The sequence below is a fragment of the Clarias gariepinus genome, chromosome 10, assembly GCF_024256425.1.
Source record: "Clarias gariepinus isolate MV-2021 ecotype Netherlands chromosome 10, CGAR_prim_01v2, whole genome shotgun sequence".
Classification (NCBI taxonomy): Eukaryota; Metazoa; Chordata; class Actinopteri; order Siluriformes; family Clariidae; genus Clarias; species Clarias gariepinus.
The window spans coordinates 29967621-29984994 of record NC_071109.1 but is presented as its reverse complement, the minus strand read 5'-3'; the positions used below and the strand labels follow the sequence as shown (position 1 = coordinate 29984994).

Genomic DNA, 17374 nt, shown 5'->3' with positions numbered 1-17374 from the left:
TCTTTACTGGACAGTTTTAATGTCAGTTCCAGTGAAGAAGGCATGGCCAGTATTCTTAGTAAGATGTGTGGCACGGAAGTTCAATGTCAGTTCTAGTAAAGGAGAAGGGGACAGTTTTAATGTTAGTTCTAGCAGAAAAGAAGGGGACAGTGTTCATGTTAGTTCCAGTAAAAAAGGAGAAATCAATGTCTTTGCAAGTTCCAGGAAAGTAGAAGGGGACAGAGTTAAAGAAAAAGTCAATGTCAGTCCTAGTACAGAAGGTGTGGCCAAGGTTCATGTTAGTTCCAGTAAAGAAGGAGTAGTCAATGTCCTTGACAGTTCCAGTGAAGAAGCTCATGTTAGTGTCCAGTATTCATGTCAAGTTTATTACAGTAGCCTTAGTACCTGCCCCACTCACTAAAGATGGGGCCTGTGTCTCTGTCAGTTCAAGGGACGGAGACATGGTCACTGTCCATGTTAGTTTCCGTGAAGAGAGCATTGTCAAGTGTGTACCTTAGTTACAGTAAAGTGGGTGTGGCCTTAGTGCCTAAGTGAATAAGGCATGAATTCTAGTAAAAATGACATCATTCCATTAGTGTAGGACAGGTGGCTGTTTAGTCTCAGTACAGCAGGCGTGGCCTCTGTTTTGACCAAATGAAGTAGGTGTGGCCTCTGTTCTATCCTCCCTAAAGAACAAAGTTTGGTCTATGTGGTGGTCTATGAGCGAGGTGTCACTTTCAATTAAAAACACTGTTGTTAAGAAATTACTTTTTCTTTCGTGTACATTATGTGCTTAACGTTTACCAAAATCTGCTTTGTATAATGTCTGAAGAAGGGACACACCCCATCCTGTAATGACACTGTTGTTAGTGTTTAATAGTCTTGATCCCCCTTTCAACCAGTACAAGGTAACAAGTCTCAGCAGACTTCCTCAACTCCACTATCATCAGTAAAAGAAACCTCAGATCACATTAATAATTGAAACAGTCAGAAAAGCCAGCTTTAAGAATTTGCCATTACTGCAGGCTACCTGTTCAGCACAGCGCATCTAGCATTCACGTGCCGCTGTTTTCAGGGGGCGATTAACAAAGTACTGCACGGCAACAGTGAGAATCATAGGAACTAGACAACAGCATGCCGGCTATAAAAATGTCTCTATCATCTCAGACTCATGCAGATTAGTTCCTAGAGGACACGGCAATTGCAGTGATTATGATTATGGCTGACATGAGAGCAGATAAATAAATCTACCAATCGATAAGAAGGAAGAGGAAATAAATCATTAAATAAGTGTATAAAAAAAAAGAAAGAGAAAATGCAAATAAACAACATTTATTTGCATTTGCATTTTAAATAATACAATGGAAGCTCGGCATATGAACTTGCTAACACTATTCTGTGATAAAGTCTCTCGAGGGTTAAAACGTAGAAGCAGAACAACTGATAGGGCAATACATCATATGAGGGAACAGATTATAAAGTATACAACACCATATAAAAAAAATTATTGACAGCTTTATAAAAAAAAAATCTGTTATGTGGCTGCGCTACATGTTAACCAGGACGGCATCAAGAGGAAAACAGAGCCGCTTTCAGTTTGGTTTTTAAAGCAGCCGGTGCCAAGAGGAATCATAAATTAAGCCTAAGTAAGGTTTAATATGTGCTTATTTCATATTTTACTTCATTTACATTTCTTTTCTAAATGTTTTTGATTGTTATTAAATGCAGAAATATGATTATAGTGTTAGAAATTGGTAATATTTTTGGGTGGCTGGAACGGATTATCTGCATTTACCATCTTGCCTAAGGGAAAATGCAATTCGCAATACAAAACTCGCCACCGGAATACATTAAATTTCTATTCTGTATTATGAAAAGCAGCGTTTATAGATAAATGATAAAAAAGATTTAGATGATTAATGAAACCCTAAAGCTACATTTAGACCTCATTAAACATCTGAGCAGTTAAGGGCCTTGCTCGAGGGCCCAACAGGGACAACTTGGTGGTCATGGGATTTGAACCTAGGACCTTCCTGAACCATAGTCCAATGTCTTAACCACTGATCTAACCCTGACCCCTCTTAGACTCTGGATGGTTTGAATTTTTTTCTACATACGACAGAAATTAACAGCCAAATCACTTGGCAACAGGAGATCCTCAGTTAATTTAACCCTGCGTTTAGTTTGCGTATTCTTCACTGCTAGCTCTGTGCTGTTCTTGGTGCTAGCACTTACTTTTAGTAGCTGATATTTCCATTAAACATTTTTAACCAGGCATCTTATTGAACACATTTTTATGATTCAATATTAAATTAATCATTGCTTTTCCTTGGATACCTTTGAAAGAACATCTCAAAATCTCGCTAAGCATAAAAAGAGCGTATAAACGCCATGAAAGCTAGCTTTGTTCCAGGTTCGGGGATGATTAACATGCCTTTTGAGCTGTACTTCAAAGAGGTCTCTGTGTTTCCGTCTTTATCTCCCTCTCACCCACACCGCTCCCAAAACCAGCACAGGCATGCACTGTGCTCTGTAAAGAGAACACCAGCGGCCTCGCTAAAGCTGGTATATTTCCTTAAAGCCTTGACTCTAAACACCACTTTAAATTCAAATGCATTCAAGTGCCTCTCACCTCCTTATTTATTGCCTACGGAAGACCCGGAGTGCAAAACAAATGAATAATCCGGAGAGAAAAAGACATCAGCAAATCCAAAGGCAATGATTAAGGCTGCTAGGAAATCTCAGATAAATAGAATAAAAGGTTAAACCACAGCAACAAATTTTTAAGATAAGAGCAGCAAATCAAATTTTTAAGATAAGAGCAGCAAATCAGCAAAAAAACATCGTCAAGTCGCTCAATTCGCTTGTATTGTAGTTACTCTCTTTTTTGGTGTGTAGCGATCGCTAACACTGTCATGTGCATTCTTTTATCTAAAAACGTAGATACTATTCATCCCACTATACATTATATACACACTATTTATATACATTAGCTTCGTACTTACTTCATATTGAGATTAACAAAGCAAGCTAACTAGCGGCCTAGCTACATAATGGAGATGAGGAAAATCAATTCACTTATTTATCGCAGGTCTTTCATGTCGCAATTTATTTAGCACACTCACTCACTTATTGTATATACGGCTCTGTTCTGTACAGGGTAGCAGGGGGTGTGGAGCCTATCCCACACATACATGCTCTTTAACATACTACGGGCGATTTTAGGAACCCCAATTAGCCTAATTTGCATATCTTTAGACAGTGGGAGGAAACTGGAGAAAATCCACCAAGCATGGGGAGAACATGCAAACTCCATGCACGCAGACCCGAGGTGGGAATCGAACCCAACCCCTAGTGCTCCAAGGCCACAATGCTGACCACTACGTCACCGTGTCGCCTCCATTTTTGCAAATTCATTTTTAATCTAATTTGCATTTAAGGTGGCAAAGAGTTGTAGTTGCTTTATAATCCTGTAGGTGGCATGCTCTTAAATATTCACACAGCACAGCATCCTGTGTGGTGTGAGTAAATTATTTACCATGTTTGTTTAGAATTGTAACAAAATCTAAAACAAAAATTTATATTCAGTCAAAATTACAATACAACTCAAATTCACAGCAAGGTATCGTTATGATATAGTTTCAGGTGATCCCTGATGATTCCTCCCTTCTACTGTACGTACACTCAGAGATCCATCGTTCCAAGCTTTATTTCTCTTTCATAATGTTTCTCGTCACATATACAGCAATAAAAGGCTGTATTTAACACCAAACCATGAACCCAAGCTCTACAGTATTTCCTTTACTGCATAACAAGCAGTAAATAGAACCAGATTACAAGTATTAAGTGAAGAACTGAGGAAACAACGGACAATAAGCAAAAGGATTAGTTGTAGGATTAGTAAGGATTAGTCGGAGAAATCATTTGAGCCAATTATTTTCATTTGCCGCTTCACCATGTTGTAACTAATTTGCATAGAATTGAATTAAACCCAGTGCTGATGCCGCTTGTCATTTGTATTGTAATTGTGCCTGATTTTGCTCGTGTATACAGGATAGGAAATGAATGATCACTTGTCGCTGTTGCATTTTGTCACAATTTCCCTCATTGTGTGGTGTTACTCACTTCGTTTCCGACACAAAGTGGTGGCCAATTCATGTGTGTAAATGATTCCTCATGCTCCCAGAAACCCTCCCACACATTCCTGGAGTGCTGGGATATACTCATGGCATCATGGGAGGACTCTATAGATGTGATGATCTGGTCATTCAGTACATTCAGGTCGTCAGCTGACTTCATTTTATTGCCACATAATGTTGTTGAGTCTAGACCTGAGCGACTGATCAACCCCAGATCATAACACTGTCTCCAGAGGCTCGTACAGTGAACACTATGTATGATGGGTACACCGCTCTATGAGCTTCCCTTCTTACCCTGACACGCCCATCACTCTGGAAAAGGGTCTCATCGGACCACGTGACCTTTTTCCATTTCTGCAAAGTCCAATATTTATGCCCCCCAGCAAGTGAAGCCTTTCTTCCTGATTAGTTCACTAACAAGTGGTTTTCTTTTGGCCACACAGCTGTTTAGTCCTGATCCTTTAAGTTCTCTTCACATTATGTGTGTATGAAAATGCTCTTACTTTTCCTATTAAACTTAACTCTGATTCCTACTGGTGATTTTTTTTTTACTATGCAACATCACATAAGTATTTAAGTGATCTTAATTAATGTTTGCGTCAATTGAAAGCCAAGTAAAGTGAGTTTACTTTTTTTTGGTTTAGATTTAGAGAATATATTGCAAAATTGAAAGAAGCAAGAACAAAACTAAGCCACTTTCAGTTTGGTTTTTAAACGGTGCCAAGAGGAATCACAAATTAAGGTTATGTCCATTTATTTCATATTGCACTTAATTAACATGTTTTTTGTAAATGTTTTCGATTGTTTTTATATGCAAAAATATGATTAGAGTGTTGATATTGGTAATATTGGTCATATTTATTGGGTGGCTGGAACGGATTATCTGCATTTACATTACTTCCTATGGGAAAATGTCTTTCGCAATAAAAATAATTTTGCCTTATGTGCAGAGGTCCCACTATAATTTGTTTTACAGAAATTGCATAATGTTAACATTATAAACATGGTGTTCTAAACACTGGCAAATAGCTGTAGTAATTGCACCACTATTCTATTGATTATGTTCTTATAAAATTCACGATTAAGCTTTATTCCTCACTTAACAAACATTTATGCACAACCTATTCTTGTCCAACTCATTTATAAATTAATAAAGTAGTTTTATAAATGAACATCTAAATCTAGAGCACAGACTACTATACTATACTATACTATACTATACTATACTTTAGATAAATGAAGCTTGGGAAGGCCCAGAAGTGGCATTATGTAATAATGTATTTCAAATATTTAACCACTTCCCCCAGGAAGTACTCTATAAGTGAAATTTTAAGTAAATGGGCTTTCTTAGGTACAGAGAAATGTGACGGTTTTTATGACGGATGCTATAGAGACTATGATGAAAAACCCTCGGGGTCATAAAAGCACTCTGGATTTCACACGCCAGCTCTCTTTTGAAGGTGCTACTGTACATTTTATCTTTACACACAGCCTGCATTCACAAAAAAAAAAAAAAAAAAGCTGCTTGACGAACCAAACACAGATCATTTCCCACAGTCTCCAAACAGGTAAAATTCTCACTCACGCCCCACTAAATAATTCACACGAAACACAATCATAACGTTTAAAAGTTTTCTGTAGGCCAAAGCAGGTAAAAAGGGAACACATCGGAATTGTGAATTGCAGCTTTTATTGCAATCATTCTGAAGGTCGTTGAGAGAAAGGTGTACAATGAGGGATGAGACCTTGCATGCTCATAACATGCACTGCTTTGAAGGAGCTTAAAAAATTAAATAAAGTATAAATAATTCAGATGCTCTTTTGGTGTATTGGTGCCAAAGGCTGCAGCTTGGCCTTCAAAGCTTGGGTATTTGAATGCCTACAATAAAGTCTGAAAGCTTTTTTTTTTTTTTTAATGCAAATGATTAATCTTTTACTTAAATGTACACTGTACTGTATGACTGTTTTTTATGCATTTTAATGATAAAGGAATAAAACACTTTTATTGGAAATTAGTCAATGGTGAGGTCATGTGATCTGGCCAGGAATACTGTTCTGTGGATTCTTTTCCTAAATTCCTACCTGAATTGGTTAATTCCCTTCTAATATCCACAGCGATTTGCAGAATCGACTTAATTTAAGTCGAAATTAGTTTCTGATTTCATTTATGCACCAGGCTCACATTTTCCCTCTTAAAGTTATTAAAATGTTATTTACTGTATCTTGAACTTACAACCAAAAAACCTGGTATTTGGTGCTAAAAAGTTAAGCTTTTCACCTAGGTGAAAAGGTGAATTATTTGTTAGGATAACACCATTTTTCTATATTTAAAGCTACTTATCTCCCGATCCATGTTTCGTTTTTTTTGTAAATGTAGTATACTTCACATTTATATTTTTATCAGATAAAAAGCAACACATTTGTTAAATATAAAACAGTTTCATGCCCTTTTATGTCTGTTGTGTCAGTTACATTTTTGGAATTTAAATCCTTCAACAGTCTTAACTGTCATTCAGATGAAACTTGGCCGATTTAGATTTCACATGAAAAGACATAAACCTGAAAAGTGTACTATTTTAAATAGTTAAGATATCGCAACATGAAATTGACCAGTGTTGGGTGTAATACATTATAAACTAACGCGTTAGAGCACTTGGATTACTTTTTTGATGTAATGAGTAATCTAACGCGGTTGGTCCTCCATTTAAGTACTCACTTATTTAGTTACTTTTTCAAAAATGTAATCCGTTTTTAGACAATTTATAAAATCCGTGAACCAGACAGCAGTCATTCCCAATCCATTAGTGTATGTGTGTGTATGTAAAAGTCATCCTACAAGCCCCGCCCCCTCTGTTATAGGACGTGCGGAAAGAGGGAAACCTAATCACAGCGCCAAAACTGGCGGTGAATCATGATGAACCATACTTACGGCCACCGCGCTAAACTGTGTACGTGTGATGGGGGTATTAGTAGTTAACAGATTATGGGCCAAACTTGGCTGAGTGATGATGGTAGAATAAATATAAAGGTCTAGACTAAAACAACATGCATGAGGAATCACAAAGGAGTTTTCATTTTCTGCAATAGAAAAAGTACTTGAACTAATTACTTTCATCCGAAAGTAACGCTGTAATGTAACTGATAACTTTTTAAAGACAGTAATTTTGTAATGTAATTAATTACTTTAAAAATTAACGTCCCCCAACACTAAATTTGACATGGTTACGGACACTACAAATTTTATTTACTTTTTAGGCTTTTACCAAAAACAAATTTAAGCAACAATTTTTGCGGGTCATATGCTTCTAGAAGCCAATTTAAGTATTAATACTTATATGAACACAGGATGCTGTGCGGCCGGCCAGTTTGTGAATAGTTTAGAGTGCTCCACCTGTAGGTTAATAAAGGAACAGCAACATTTTACCACCTTAAACGCAAAAAAATATATATATTGCTTTTGGAGCGTGGCGAGAGGTGAGAATCGCAATAGGTTTCTGAATCGTTTTTTTTCCCATGTCTACTATATAGTATCAATGCTTATACGTTTGTATCCCACATAATGTTACATTCATTTGCCAAACAATTTTTTATGACTGAGATATTACAGTATAATAGAAAAAAAATACTTTTAGACCAGCTCCTATAGAAAATAATGCCTTCTGACCAATGACCTTCTTTTGTCAGAGTAAATATTCTGTGCATGTTAGGGTAACATTATGTAAGGTGACGAGGTAGGACATTTTGGATAGAGCACTGATTGGCTCACATTTCACATGCAGTAAATTATCTAACCAATCACAGATGAGACTAAATTCTTGTAACCAATCATAACACAAAAGGCGGGATTTATCAAGAAAAGATGGCAAGCCTAATCTAACCTCAAAGTTGGGGAAAACTACTTCTTCTTCTTCTTCTTCCTCCTCCTTTTTTTTACCTTGTGTTATATTTCCACAGATAAAACACTTCACAGAGAGCGAAGCCACATGTCAAAGAAATTACCTTCTGATTAAATTCCTTGAGCATGTAAACACTCAGCGACATCGGAATCACTAACTGGATCGGATTCAATCAAATTGAAGAAACATTGTCTGTGTACACATAGCAAATCATAGGCAGTGAATAAGACATTACGATGCCCTTTTTTCCCCCATATAGTGGCATGCAGAGCCCAAATTTAAACAAGGAATTAAATCAGTGTTCGCTATTTGCTTAAGTGTCTTTTATTTGTTTTATGTGTTTTTGATTTGCTGATGTGTTTTTTTTTCTTCACGCAAATTTTAACTGAAAATATGATGTATATATAGGTCTTCACCCACAGCCCTGCTTGATCATATGGTGTTGCATAAAACAACGTTCCCGGAGTTCAATCCCTTATCATCAGCTGCTGTGAATTTTCCCACCTCTGTCAACCGCTGATCTAAATTTGAACGTGTGACGTGAGACGTAAATCGAATCGCATCACGTGTTCAGTAGCAATGCCGATTCTGGGAGATTTTCAGTCACACCAGGAAATAAGACTAGCTCTCACCCTTTATATTAAATACACAGCTTAAAGAAATAAAAACCATTCACTGCCTTGTATACAAAATGCTGTCTTTGTATTGTGATTTCTTTGCAGTGAAGTTATAACTGTATGATATCGAGTCAGATTACAATACATAGCGTCTCAAGCCAGATTATTATTCTGTTGTAGTAGTAGTATTACTATTATTAATTTATTATTAAATGATTGCCCAGAATTATCATTTTGTTATATATGTTATAATTCATAATTCTTCAGGACTAAATAATATCTACTCAGTCCCATGTCAGGTCAGCCTCAGCTGCACGCTTTAATTAAAGTGTACCTCTTCTTATGGGAAATGAACGATGTGCACGGTTCACTGGCGGCGGTCACATCTGGGAGACATGCAGTGCACTCTCTACTGACAAAATGAAGACGTGATCCAGTATACAATCACAAAGAACTAAACATGACACTATGAAAGGTTTTTTGTTTTGCCTATAAAAATCATTGATGTAATTCAAATAATTTCGTATAATCATTGATACTGTACAGTAAAAATAAGAAGAAAAAAAACATTAATTCAGTAATGTATTGTGATTCATTTGTGTGAAAATTGACAATTAAAAAAAATTTCTAATTACGCCTTTGAGGTAGTAAAATGTTGCTGTTCCTTTATAATCCTGCAGGTGGCGCACTCTAAACTATTTACACATTGGCAGGCAGTGCAGCATTCTGTGTGGTCGGAGCAATTTAATTTTTTAACCTTGTTTAAAATTGTAACAAAAGCTATCAGAATATCATCAAAATCAGCTCTTACTAGTTTCCTGATTTAATAGGCTTCATTTCGATATTAAATTTATTACCCCACTATATCATGTTTGGTTCCTGAGATACGGCCAGTGAAAGTTTTGTATCGAGGATGGCCTCGGAAAAACGGTTAAAATCCTTTTAATAGAAAAATTATGTGACGTAATAAGAAAGAGGGAACGCTCTCTCTCTCAGTTTGGCTCCAGGATTCCCCTGCTCCTCCTAAAAATAACTGCCAGCAGTACCAATTTTATAGTGAAAAAATATGCCTAATTCTCTAACACAGATTAAACAACCAGTCTGGATATGGTTCATGTGTTCAAGAGCTTTAAAACTATATTCAAAATGTAAACATTCTCAATTCAAAATAAGAATGTATCAACATATCTCTGCTGACATTGAAGATTTCACCTCCTGCACTCGATCAGCCGTAGCACAAAACTAACCTGTGCAACTTAATATCTGATTCGATATGATGGGTCACATTTATGATGACACCAAAAAAAAAGCTCACAGAAAAACAAAACAACGTACAAGAACAAACAAGTTCCACTTTGAATTGCTAGTCTTAATTTTCCTTTTTAAGTCCATCCATTTGTCTATGACTCTTATCCTGTGTAGTGGCACATGGGGCACATCTCAAGTAACCTTGGGCACAAGGCAGGGTACGCTCTTAAACGTGTGCCAACTCATCACAAGCCCACACACTCACACACCCAATCATATACAGTTCCATGAACAATTTCTTAACTTTCTTATTAACAATTTCTTATTATTACACTGACTTTAAAATCAATTTTGCAAATAATGTTTGAGGCGGTAATATGTGGAAATATATATCTACATTCTTAAAGATGGCACACTTTATACTATGTTCACATTGGCACTTAATACAGCAACCTGGAGAGAATGAGTTGCTGAGTTTGTTTAGAATTGTAACAGAATCTAAAAGGATTAAGAATAAATATATTAATAATATAATATATGTATATATATATATAATATATATATATATATATATATATATATATATACCAACTTTGGCGCTGTGACTTAGTTGGTTAAAGCGCCTGTCTAGTATACAGGAGATCCTGGTGGTGCCTTTCCTAGAAGTATAATAACTTTTTAGAGTTGTTCATTTTATGGTGCAGTGGTGACTTAAATGATTAAGGCTCTGGGTTATTAATTGCAAGGTTGGGGGTTCAAGCCCCAGAAATGCCAAGTTGCCACTATTGGGCCCTTGGCCGAGGCTGTTAACCCTTTCTGCTCCAGTGATGCTGTATCCTGGCTGACCCTGTGCTCTGATCCCAGCTTTCCTACTGGGATATGCAGAAAAAAAAACATTTGAATGTGCTGTAGGGTATATGTGACAAAGTATTGAATCTTATATTATATATAAATCAGGATGTTTATAAAATTGTGGTACAGAATCGATTCGGCACCTAGGTGTGATGATTTATATAGTATCAAAAGGTCACTGTCGTTTCACTAAACTACCTCCGTCCACAACATCGTTAATATAAAATAAGTATTTTAGTAAGTTTTATATTAACGGTGATGGCCAAAATTGTTGGCACCCCTGAAATTTTTCCAGAAAGTCAAGTATTTCTCACAGAAAATTATTGCATTATTACATTTTTCTATACACATGTTTATTCCCTTTGTGTGTATTTGAACAAAACAAAAATGGAAGGAAAAAAGCTAATTTGACATAAAGTCACATAAAACTCCAAAATGGGCTGGACATAATTATTGGCACCCTTTCAGAAATGTGGATAAATAAAATAGTTTCAGGCATGTGATGCCTCTTTAAACTCACCTGGGGCAAGTAACAGAAGAGGGCAATATAAAAATCAGTGAGAGAGAAGTGTGTCTGTGTGTGCCACACTAAGCATGGACAACAGAAAGTGGAAAAGAGAACCGTGTGAGGACCTGAGAACCAAAATTGTGGAAAAATATCAACAATCTCAAGGTTACAAGTCCATCTCCAGAGATCTAGATTTGCCTTTGTCCACAGTGCGCAAAATTATCAAGACGTTCGCAACCCATGGCACTGTAGCTAATCTCCCTGGGCGTGGACGGAAGAGAAAAATTGATGAAAGGTTGCAACGCAGGATAGTCCGGATGGTAGATAAGCAGCCCCAAACAAGATCCAAAGAAATTGCACACGGAAGGAGGCCTACAAAGAAAAGGACACAGTACCTAGAGTCAAATGTGGTGGAGGTTCAAAGATGTTTTGGGGTTTGTTTTGCTTCCTCTGGCACTGGGTGCCTTGACTGTGTCCAAGGCATCATGAAATCTGAGGATTACCAAAGGATTTTGGGTCGCACTGTAGGGCTCAGTGTCAGAAAGCTGGGTTTGCGTCCGAGATCTTGGGTCTTCCAGCAGGACGATGACCTCAAATATACTTCAAAAATAACCCAGAAATGGATGGCAACAAATCACTGCGGAGATCTGAAGAGTCCAGATCTAAATCCCATTGAACACCTGTGGAGAGATCTTAAAATTGCTGTTGGAAAAAGGCGCACTTCCAATATGAGAGACCTGGAGCAGTTTGCAAAGGAAGAGTGGTGCAAAATTCTGTGTGAGAGGTGTAAGAAGCTTATTAATGATTATAGGAAGCGACTGATTTCAGTTATTTTTTTCCAAAGGGTGTGCAACCAAATATTAAGTTAAGGGTGCCAATAATTTTGTCCAGTTTTGTGTGACATTAGGTCAAATTAGCTTTTTTCCCCTTTTTTTTGTTTTGTTCCAAAACACACAAAGAGAATAATCATGTTTACAGCAAAACATGTGTTAATGCAATACTTTTCTGTAAGAAATACTTGATTTTCTGAAGAACAAAAAATAAAAAATTCAGGGGTGCCAACAATTTTGGCCATGACTGTATACAAAACTCACCAATCCCACAACTGAAAAATGATCAACGAAGCTCTCTTTTAAAGTGACATAAATTAAGGTGTTCTCTTTAATGAGACAAATTTATTTAAATCTCCTCCAACAGTTTATTCATCATTTACAAGATGATAAATGAGGCCCATGGAGCAGCATTTTACTAATGAAAACAAAAAAAGTTTACAACTATGTTCTGAAGGCAACCTAATGTAATAAGAGCTGATCATTTCTTTGGATCGAGGCGAATAAAAAGCAATGAACGCGTCTCAAATCTGAGCCAATATTAGACCATTGCATTCGCACGTTTCTTATCTATCACACTCAGCAGTACACCACAACTGATGAAAATTGATTTGACAATGTGTGTGTGTGTGTGTGTGTGTGTGTTTCGTTTTTTCTTTTTTTTTTCTTGTGTTCTCTTGTTGCATCATCCGGGTGTGACCCTGCATAAATCCGGCTGTAAAAGATTGTGAATAAAAGATGATGACCTTTTAAAGACATGAATCAAGAGTAGTTTAAACTGCTGACAATTTTCTGATAAAGTTCAAGTACAAATTGTCAGAGTGCAGGAATAAGGATTGTTGCTCTTCTGCTCAGCTTTCTAACATTATAATGATGATATTAAGCAGTTTTCATTTAGAAAGCTTTTACAAAATGTGCAAACAGCTACACACAGGACAAGGATAATATTGCTCATCTGCATGCATGAAATGATTTGTTAGTATGTCAGAATAAAAAACTAAGCTCAGGATTTCTCATGATTGAGTTGAATGAAGGGCAATTGATTCTTCTTATCTTGAATCAAGTGATAAAACTCCGCAGTTTGGCACTGTTGTATCATACGTTTCTGAAAAATCATACTGCATGGGTGTGCATTAAAATATATAAGATGGTTACATGGGAATGGACAAAATTGTGGCCAGATTTTTAAAAGGATTAGTAGTATTTTCATGTCAGGATGTTGGACAAGTGTCCAAAAAGGTTCCATCTTCCTTTAGGAGCAATTACACTATATAAAGATCCATTCATTCATTAATCTTCAGTCAGCGCTTTATCCTAGTCAGAGTTTTGCTGGATCCGGAGCCTATCCCATTACCAATTAAGATGAGGCGGAGAGAGTTTGAAGGAGACACACCCTGGAAGGGATATGAGTCTATCACAAGGCACCATGCACATACACATTCGTACATGCATTTAATTCAGAGTACTTCACTTACAGACATGTTTTTGGGAAATAGGAGGAAACCCAAGCAGATATATGAAGAACATATGAAACCCTACCCAGGCAATAGAGGATGAGCTCAGGATTGCATCTGGTACAGGTTTATACATTATAATATATATTGCTATAAATTGCTATAATTTTTTTTTTCTTCTCTGCATAAAGCTATTTGTATTAGTTTTTTAGAAAGGTCGCGAAAAAAGAATCAGGAACACTAATGAACCTTTGTTAGCTGCTTTATCCTCTGTTCTGGTTGCCAGTTCATCTGCTGGCATGTTTTATGAGGTAGGAAGAAACCGGAAAGGCCCAGAGGAACTTCAAGCTTAGGATCAAGGATCAAACCAGAGGTAAAAGCTTAGAGGAAACATTAAGAAGAAGAAAGAGGAAAGCCAGGAACATGGAGGACACCCAAGCAGATACGTGGAAAATACAGTATATGAAACTCTATACAGAGAGTATAATGACTCAGGATTGCATCTGGTGGATGCAATCTAATTATGTAGAGATGTACATCTAGTAAAATAATATCATGCAAAAACAAATTAAATATTTATCTATAATAATAATTTTTCTGCATAATGCTATATGCATTAGTTTTAGGGAGTTTGCAAAAAGGAAACAGGGATAGTAATGTTGCTATAAAGCATGATGAGATGTTTGAAAGCATATTAATGGTCAGCAAAAGGGTGTGGCTTTCACTACTCTACAAAGTCCATCCTCAGTCTTGCAGACTTTAATAGCTTTTGTGATTTTGTTTTTTTTTCCTGGAGCTGAGAGAAGCATGTAAGAAAGAGACAAAATCTAATCCAGCATCAGTTTCAATAGGTTTTCCACCCTATGCTTGATTTTTTTTTTTTTTTACATATCAAGCATAGAGTTGGAGACCTATGAATCTTAAAGAACAAAAACTATGCATGCACTATTTAGGAATGCCAATGCATCAGTGTTAAAACTCAATGGACAACTCTATGGCTGGGAGGGAAAAGTGAAAGCTTTGAGAGTCGGAACTTACCGGAGTCTGAGTAGTCCGGTCTGCCCAGATCGCGGAAAGAGTAGATGAAGTCGGCGCACTTGTCGCTTTGCACCTCTCCACGTGAGCAGAGCTCAGAGAGCAGCTCGAGCGCCTTCCCGCACATCTCATCCTCCCTTCCCGCAGGCATTTCCACGCAGCATCCTCGTGAAGCGCGCGCGCCGCTCCGGCTCGGCCGCGCTCATCCAAAAGCGCAGTACCGGAGTCGCTCCTACGGCGGGCACGCGCTGTCACAGCCGGTCCGTCCAAACCACATAGCGCGGGCAAAGGACAAGAAGTTTTATTTTTTTTTAATAAAAATTTTAATTAGTTTTATTAAATTACTAAAGTGCGAAAAGTAGCGCGGGCGGTCGAATCGGCGGTGCGCTCGTGCTGCTGGACGAGCGCGCGACGGGAACTGCGCGAGCGCACGAGGAAGGGAGTGGAATGAAGAAGCCCGCGCGGGCGCGCGAGAGTTATTTCCAAACGCACGAGCCCTGGAGTCCCCGGTCTGCGCGACTCAACAGCGAGGCTCCGCCCCTCACCTCCCCCCACCCCCCATCCCCCCATCCTTTGCTCCTCCTGTTGATGTTTTATCATCTGCTGTATTACTGTTACAAAAACATGTCATTTCAGCTCATCATGCCTACTACAAGACTTGTGCATTGGATCTGAGCAAACAATATTAACCCAAACAACAATAACAGCAATAATAATAATAATATAATCTTTTGTAGCTGCTTCATCCTGGGTTAGGGGTTGGCTACTGGTTACCTATTGGCATGTTTTTTTCGAGTTAGGAGAAAACAGGAAATCCCAGAGGAACTCCAAGCTCAGGATCAAGCCAAAAATAAAGATCAGGGATAATAATCATAATAATAATAATATAATCTTTTGTAGCTGCTTCATCCTGGGTTAGGGGTTGGGTCAGTTTACCTTTTGGCATTTTTTGTGAGATGGGAGGAAACCGGAAAGCCCAGGGGATAAAGCGCAGGAATAAGAAGGAGAAGAAGAAGAAGAATGAGAAAAATAATTAATCAGTTCATTCATCTATATCGCTTATCTTGTACAGGATTGCAGGGGTGGGGGCGGATAGGGGGGCTGCGGGGACTGGAGCCTTTCCCGGGACACTTAGGGCACGAGGCGGGGTACACCCTGGACGGAGTGCCAATCAATAATAATAATAATAATAATAATAATAATAATCCCACTACCTCCATCAATTATACTTAAAGTTACCTTATTTGTGTAAAACACAAAGTGAAATTGATACCGCAGTGATTTTAAAATAAATAACATCAAAGTCCTGCCTCAGGTATGTGTGTGTAGAGTTTGCATGTTCTCCCCATGCTTGGTGGGTTTCCTCCAGGTACTCTGATTTCCTCCCACAGTCCAGTGTAGGCTAATTGGCATTTCCAAATTGCCCCTAGTGTGTGACTCAGTGTGACTCAGTTAGAGAGAGAGAGAGAGAGAGAGAGAGTGTGTGTGTGTGTGTGTGTGTGTGTGTGTGTGTGTGCCCGGCAATGGATTGGCACCCTACTGCCACACGGCCCCTGGGACGGTTTCCAAGCCTCCCGCAACCCAGCAGATAAGCAGTATAGTAGATGAAAGAGTAAAATAAACATTCCCAAACTCCTTTTGCTTTGCAATGACAGTAGATGTTTATTTAGATTTTTATGGTTATTGTATGCAAATTGCGAACAATGTTATCCTTCTTCAAGCTGTTTTTATTTCATTACAAACATGGAAACATTTTGTTTCTCTTTGCTGTTGCTTACATACAGTATGAGCAAGTTTCTGTCAGATAGAAAAGCACAAAGAAGTGTGTACAGCCAGAGTGTCACATGGTACTACAGTGTGATGTTACTTTTTATTTCCGTCATTTCATACCAATTAAATAAATGCTTTATTGAAAATATGCTAACAAAGAAAGTTTTGTAGTGGAGCTTCCTATTTGTATATTCATAGTGTCAGCAAACAGAATGGTGGATCAGTCAGACCGAACTTTAATAACTGCGAACAAATACATGAATCAGAACTTGGAAACATTACACAGCAGTCAGGAGAGCAGTATGAAAGCGTAGTAATAACTGAAACCAATGAATGCAGGATGCATAATCAACATGATTATGGATGTGAAAGTCCTTTTGTGCTGTGTCTTTTAGTGTGTGATAGAGTTTGGGTGTTTTGGAACATGTTCCCTCCATCCATCTATTACATATCTATACTGCTTATCCTGTGTAGGCTGGCAAGGGTTTTAAAGTCTATACCTGGGAATTTAGGGTTTACAATGCAGGAAACACCAATCAGCCCACATTGCATGTCTTTAGACTGTGGGAGGAAATCTGAAAAAACCCACCAAGAACGGGAAGAAAACACACAACCTTCACACTCACAGGACTGGAAGTGAGATTCACACCTGCATCCCTGGAAGTGGAAGGTGATAGTGCCAACCACTAAGCTGTCATGCCATCCCTATTCAATTCAAAAAGGAATTGTCTCCAAGCAAACTATGTCTGATAATCCCTGCGTTTTCTCATTATTGATTTAACAATTGTGCATGTCCGGTAAGTGAAAACTGCCCCAAAATCGAATCACGGAGGCGATTAGCAGATTAGTCGCTTCTAATTGATGTGAGTATAAATAATGTTATGGTGAGCGGGTTAGTGTATTAGTGCATGTGTGATGTTGAGGCAAAATAGAAGATAAGTAAAGAAGAAAAAAGCTTATTTAAAAAAAATTTTTTATAAAAAATACCCAGACAAAGACTGTGTGTGATACAAACTATCACAAGTAGTTTTATTTATCTTTTAATA

General features: G+C 37.7%; 1 protein-coding gene across 2 annotated transcripts in view; it reads right to left on the bottom strand.

Annotated features, from left to right (window-relative positions):
- The window catches only part of syt9b (synaptotagmin IXb), a 58729-nt gene extending 43752 nt beyond the window's left edge, over positions 1 to 14977 (bottom strand). For both annotated transcript variants that reach the window (XM_053506593.1, XM_053506594.1), the window contains exon 1: positions 14562 to 14977. In XM_053506593.1, coding sequence (XP_053362568.1) covers positions 14562 to 14709 — 148 coding nt within the window. In that variant the 5' untranslated portion in view covers positions 14710 to 14977. The remainder of the gene's footprint in view (positions 1 to 14561) is intronic.
- Positions 14978 to 17374: the final 2397 nt, after the last annotated feature.